The 6,886-nt window shown below is 30.2% G+C and overlaps 1 protein-coding gene across 1 annotated transcript; it reads right to left on the reverse strand.

Annotated features, from left to right (window-relative positions):
- Positions 1-1,403: 1,403 nt before the first annotated feature.
- LOC146908912 (uncharacterized) lies at positions 1,404-3,597 on the reverse strand. Its single transcript, XM_085726034.1, has 2 exons — positions 3,071-3,597; positions 1,404-1,813 (listed from the first exon to the last, which is right to left on the reverse strand). The coding sequence occupies exons 1-2, from the start codon at positions 3,533-3,535 to the stop codon at positions 1,772-1,774; spliced, it is 507 nt and encodes a 168-aa protein (XP_085582160.1). The 5' UTR covers positions 3,536-3,597; the 3' UTR covers positions 1,404-1,771.
- Positions 3,598-6,886: the final 3,289 nt, after the last annotated feature.

The following is a 6,886-nucleotide window of genomic DNA, read 5'->3' on the forward strand; positions in this document are numbered from 1 at the left end:
TATAATACCGTCTTACCAGTGAATATATAAAGTCTCATTGATTATTTAAAAGTAATTTATTTCACAAGTTTTAAAATAACCGATATATAAAGTCTCATTGATTATTTAAAAGTAATTTATTTCACAAGTTTTAAAATAACCCGTGGATTGTCCGGTCATTGCTAGAGTGGATGATGTGATCAAAGTTAGAACTTCGGTCTCTTCACTTGTGTGTTTGAGTTTCCAACAACTATTATCATTTCGACTATATACAAACAAAAAAATAAAATATTAACCCAAGGATTGCACGGGTTTATATCTTGATATAATTACAATTTAAATTGAATAAATACACCCAAAAAAAATTGCCTATGTAAATGTTTGCCAAGTCTTGAAGCACACATGAACTCTACAAATATCCTGAATCCAACTCAAATAAACTTTCCTTTATATATAAAAAGAACGTTGGATATATTTCTACTTGCTAGCGGATGCACTCAACAGCTCAATTTTTTTCTTCTAAATATAGAAATATGACAACTTTTTAATGATATCTGGCGTCCAACATCAAGTAGCTACTAGCTAGTATCTTAGTCATTACATAAGAAAAACATCGCGCATCTTAGTTTTTTAATAAAAAAATAAAATAAGTGTCATGTTCTATGATAAACTCCCCACAACATTACTACCATGCAATACTTGAAGGTCCCACAAGCCATTTGGTTCAATGAATGCTTAATATCTTATCATTACGCATTTTACAAATAGGCATGATGAATTTAGCCAAAAAGATATTAAGCATAATAGATTAGATCATTTGAGCCAAGGGAAATAAAACTTGGATGCTTCTGAGATATTCACATCAAATTGACTAAAGTTGGATTACGCGTTTAGTGTCACAATTCATTCTCACCACTGCTCATGCAGAAGTCGGCAATGTTCATTTATAACATCCAAATATGATAAAATTAATCCTACAACGTCTAGAATCACTTTTTACCCTCCAGAACCTCACCAAAGTGGCTACGTAGATACTTTGCCCAAGACTAGTTATAGGCAAAAACGGTGGATACTTATGTCACAAAAAATATCCTTTGACCTCAATCATTCATAATCTAGATATTAACCTGATACAGCAATTCCCATGTTCACTCTACACAAAAATCTTGTTCTGTAGGACCATGTGCCGGAACATAATGCAGAAATTAGAATTGCATGTGGACCAACAAACAATTTTAAACAGGGTACAAAAATACAAATATTGGAGAAAACTACCCCACTGAGTATGAATTGAACCAGAAAATTACAAAGCAAACATTGAAAACTATAGGCAAAATGGTCTATCTTACCTTAAAATTTTCCATAAAAGAACAACGGGTACTAGGCATAAGGAATCAAATCAAAATTAGTCACAATACAAGAACTACCAACACATTATGCTATTTTATTAAAATAGTTGAGTCTACATAAAACAAACCTGAAAAACTTGTGCAAAAATAAAAATACCAAAAAAAAGATAACAAAACCTTAGTATTATATAGACACTACTAGCAAAATCAACCGTATCCAACATTCCTGACTAGCACAGATTTTGCCAATACCATAGGCCAATGTAGCTGACCACCAAAATTGTCATCCTTTGTCCCTTGACAGAGGAGATTGATTCCAATCCAAGCAGAAAAAGAAAAAGACTGACTGTACAGAAACAATATCACAAGACCAACCACAAGCACAGCTAAGATGATTGATCTATTTGATCTATAATCCTGAAATGCAGCAACATGCTTATCTTCTACCAAACAGCCCTCAGCACATCATCACTATCAGCATCAACCTGAGTAAATTAAACACCAAATTAATCAAAAATTTCATATACCCCACCGATAAACAACATAAATTTCAGATACCTAACAAAAAAGAAACCAACAGTTCCTGAAAGCTATAAAATTGGTCATGTTTAATACTATACATGATAATAGGTGCAGATTTTTTTGTCAAATCAAATCAGTCTTTACAATTGCAGAAAATTGAGGTTTGTATGAATTCCGCTATGTTACATTGCTCTACCGCCGCTATAGCTATTATTTGCAAGGTAGTTAAAAACGGGATTTTACAGAAAATTGGAAAGGGGAAGTTAAATCGTGGAATTGTAACACTAATCATAAGATTATACAAAAGTCATAAACCTCAACTATATGCATATAAAATAGCATTAGACAAAAAACTTTAAATCACACTTGAGTAAATTTAAATTCGTAAGTAGCGTAAATAAAACTTGAAATACTTGTCTGATCAAAGCACTAAGACTCACATAACAACATAGCTCACATAACAGCAGCATAACACTTGAAATACATATCTAATTAAAACGTTAAATCAAATTCATACATGTTAAACAAAACAACTAAAGCTTCTTTATGTAGTTCCACCCCTGCGATCATAATCGTATAATCGTTTCAAAGATCGTAGATTATAACAATCTCCACAGGATTCCACCAAAATAAGATTTTGCTTATATTCATAATCGCCGAGGGCAAGTATAATCGCAAAATTGTAAGATTTTGTGATTCAAATTGGGATTTTAACTACTATGATTGTTTGACAACACTTTGTGTTAAATAACATATCGCAGAGCAATCGCAATTTGTTGTTCCGCTAGGCTATAGCGCTACATCAGCTATTAGACAACACTTGTTATAAGGCAATAGAATTGTCTAGTGACAACTGACTAAGGCCATGGCCTGTTTAACATAAGATCATAGCTTGAAACCTCACTCTAATTATCAACACCATTATTACACCAAAAGAAAAACTACATGGATATAATTTAAATTTCTATCATTCATGAATCATACATAGATACCCAACCATGAAAATCACAACTTTAAAATACCCCAATAGTAAAAAACCTGAATCTCATACACCCAACTATTAAAAACATGAATTTCATATGCCCAACAAAAAAAAATCACAACTTTAAGATACCCAAATAACAAAAACATGAATCTCATATACCCAACTACAAAAAACATGAATTTCAGATACCCAAAAGAGAAAAAATAAATAACAAATCAAGGATGGATGAAAAAACCTCAGGGTTGCAATCAGGAGGATCTTCAAAGAGAGACAAAGAGAATTGTTTATCAGCAACACCAACATCAAAGTGAATGAGACCAGAGCTAGGTAGATCAACACGAATGCCCTTAACAGGAAACCATAAGAACAGTTCCTGAGCAGTCATACCAGATAATCCTTTGATCTTGCCATAACCAAGGGTACCCTTAATATTAGGATCATAGTGAACCTCGTTTTCAAACCTTGCATTACATGGTTCTTTCATCCATACCTGGAATTCACCACTGGTTCCATTGATCTCGTACTTCGTTATTCCCTTTGGTAGAAGCCCTACGGGAAGACCCTTTGCCCTTAATTCATCGTATATGGTTGTTGAATTTGAACCGTTTGCGTAGGTGCATAACCACGAAACGGTAAGAACGAGAAGAAGAAGAAGATGAAAATTCGATGGAGAATTTGAAACACCACTAGCCATAGCCATTGAGAGAGAGAGAGAGAGAGAGAGAGAGAGATGGAAATACTCTCCTTTCCCTTTCCTGATTTACTCCAAAGGGCAAGTGAATCTAGTAAATTTGTTAGTGTTTTTTGAAGAGAAATTTGTTATTTTTATTGTTTTTTTCGGTTCTGTTTGTTTTTTTTAATATATATTTTTGTTTTAGGATCATGCTAATCACTTAAAACCAGAGGATGATGCTAATCTTTTAGGATTATACTAACTAACCACCGTATTTTAAGCATTTATTAAGAAAAAATAAATAAATAAATTTTTTATGTTTTGGATTAGGATCATGCTAATCTATTAAGATATGCTTTTGAGAAATATTAGGATCATTCATTCAAACGAATAAGAGAAATATTAGGATCATGCTAACTACCATAAATAAAAATAAATAAATTTTATATTAAAAATATAATTTTTCATACTTAAGAAGAGGTTACTGCACAACCTTTCCTCTTTCTTTTCCTAAAAAAACCTTTCCTCTTTAAAAAAAAAAAAACTACACAGCCTTTAAAAACAAGCAAATGTTTAAGAGTATTCTAGGGTATTAGTCAAGAGAAAAAGAATTAGAAATAGGTTAGATACTATTCTTGGTCCTTTTAGTTTCACATAATTTTCAAGTTAGTCATTTAAGTTTCGAAAGTTTCAATTATGTCATTTTAGTTTGACAGAATTCTCAAGTTAGTCATTTAAGTTTCAAAAGTTTTAAATCGGTCATTTTAGTTGATAAATTATTTCACCGTCACCTAGCAAAAATTTAAAAATTGTAGTTTTTTAATGCAAATTTTTTTGTAGTTTTCTATAAAAAAAAAAAGAAAAAATTAACATTAGACATTTGTTAGCAAGATCTTGAAGAAAAAAATGATAGTGCCATGAGTTTTCTTTTTTGGAGACTCTAAATAATATTTTTGGAGACCCTACAAATTGATTACCAAGACCTTAAATAATAGTGCCTCCGATTTTAAAAGAGAAGATTTTTTTTCCAAGTTCATAGAATAAATGATTAGTTTATATATTAGTCTAGATACATTAATAATTCAATGAACCTAAAAAAAGATTCTTATCTTATATTATGGAGGGAGTATTTATTTAGGGTTGTATCTATGAAAAAACTTTTCCTCATTTTTGAATATTACACAAGTTTCAATATAGTTTCATGTATTTGGTTTCATAACCATGTCTTTTAGTTTAAAGTTCATTCCCAGTAAGTTTGCTTTGTTTTGAGATGGTGGAAGTTTAAGTTGATGAGTCAACTCCTTATCGACTGAGTCAACTTTTATTATCAGATTATTTTAGAAAACCACAAATATTTATTTATGGGAAAAGTAGAGTTAAAAGTATAATAAGGGAGAAGGAGTCGTCACTTTAGTCCCTGAATGCAGATAAATTGCAAAATAGTCCCTGAATGTAGACTATGTTAGTCAATTTAGTCTCTGAATGCAGACTCCGTTAGTCAATTTAGTCCCTGAATGTAGACTCTGTTAGTCACTTTAGTCCCTGAAATTGACCAACAGAGTCTACATTCATGAACTGTTTTGCAATTTCTCTGCATTCAGGGACTAAAGTGACTACTCATTTTCCATTCAGGGACTAAAGTGACTAATTCCCCAATAAATAATCTCTCGTCTATGAAACTCATTTATTTTTATTTTTTTATAACAACCTTTCTTTTCATGCTTAAAAAAAACTTCTCATTTCATAGAAACAAAATCCTTTCTCTTAGATTCGAATTATAATTATTATTTTTGGTACAAGATTCTTATTATTTTTCTTAGATTCTAATTGTTTTAAAAATCTTAAACACAACTAAAACTCCTAATTAGTTGGATCATGCTAACAAGTGTCATATAAAAACAAGAAATGGTATTTTATTTTTTACATCTATAGAATTGATTGTAGAACTTCCGAGACAATGTTACTATTTAATTTTCTTAACAAACTTATTATAAATTACGAAAACAAACAAATGGTTTCAAGACACTTTTTAAAAATCTTAAATTGTCGGTTTTTATGAAAATTTGTATATATAATGCATTGAAAAATAAAATATTTGATTTTTTTTTGGGTTAAATATGTTTTTCGTCCCTATAAATATACCAACTTTTCATTTTAGTGCCTCTAAAATTTTCCTTCAACTTTTAGTCCCTATAAAATTTTCAATCACTACTTTTGGTCCCTATTTTAAAGTAAAATCATATGTAGAATTCACATTTTTGAATAAAATTTTGCAGAAAAATTCATAATATTATAAGAATCTCTCCCAAAAAAATTTAGAATTTTTTAACAAAACATGAATTTAATATGAATTTTAATATTTTTTATGGTTAAAAATTCATATTAAATTTATGTTTTGTTAAAAAATTCTAATTTCTTTTTGGGAAATATTTTTACAATTTTTGCACAATTTCATTGAAAAATACAAAAATTAACTTTATAATAGGGACCAAAAGTAGTGATTGAAAATTTTATAAGGACTAAAAGTCGAAGGAAAATTTTAGAGGGACTAAAATGAAAAGTTGGTATATTTATAGGGACCAAAAACATATTTAACCCTTTTTTTTTAAGAATAATTTCTTAACTTTGAATCTTTAAAGAGTGTCCCCTCCACTCGTTGGCAAGATCCTATAAATTAGCATGAATATTTTTCGATCATTAAAATATAAAAAATGCTAACATATGCCTTTAAGTACTGTTAATGTATTAAAGACAGAAATTTCACATTAAAAATTATGCATTTTATTATTTAATGAGTTAAGAATTATTGATTTCGATACATAATATAATTACCATCTGAGGGTTACTTAACGTGTCCTTAAGACGCTATATAGCATGACATTGAAATATATCCATTCTATTTTCCTTGTTTGGTTGTTTGAAAAGAAAAAAAGCAGGAACAACATTCTTAAACATCAATCTCTACGTCCATTTTCTGATTACTTACTGCTGCTATCTTGAACTCATTTTTTGTATACTCACACTTCAACCGTACGACGCTTGCATGTGTAAGATAACTTTTATTGAAGCTAATATTCTTCAATTTACCACCTGAGTAAGCTACAAGAAAACCTTGAAAAAAAACTATGATTTCATGCGGTCGAGATTTCCCGATTTCACACAATCCACACATCGTTAACCATTTTGGATCAAGATCTAACTGTCTGGATTAATAAAATTGACATATTTTGTGAACTGTCTAATCCTAGTCTCACCGTCACAAACCAACTAATTGCGTAAATCCAGTGAATCCATTTTTGTAAAAGAAAGGATGGGAAAAGAAACATGATAAAAATTAGAATCCAATGCTCCCCTAAGCTTAAAAAGAAACTAAAAAAA

The sequence above is a fragment of the Medicago sativa genome, chromosome 7 (genome assembly GCF_051527215.1).
Source record: "Medicago sativa cultivar Bolivia chromosome 7, Bolivia_mono, whole genome shotgun sequence".
Lineage (NCBI taxonomy): Eukaryota > Viridiplantae > Streptophyta > Magnoliopsida > Fabales > Fabaceae > Medicago > Medicago sativa.

Coding starts and splice junctions, on each gene's coding strand:
- LOC146908912 (XM_085726034.1), bottom strand. CDS start 3,535: ATGGCTATGGCTAGTGGTGTTTCAAATTCTCCATCGAATTTTCATCTT. Junction 1,814..3,070: donor CTCCTGATTGCAACCCTGAG/GTTTTTTCATCC, acceptor TAATTTACTCAG/GTTGATGCTGATAGTGATGA.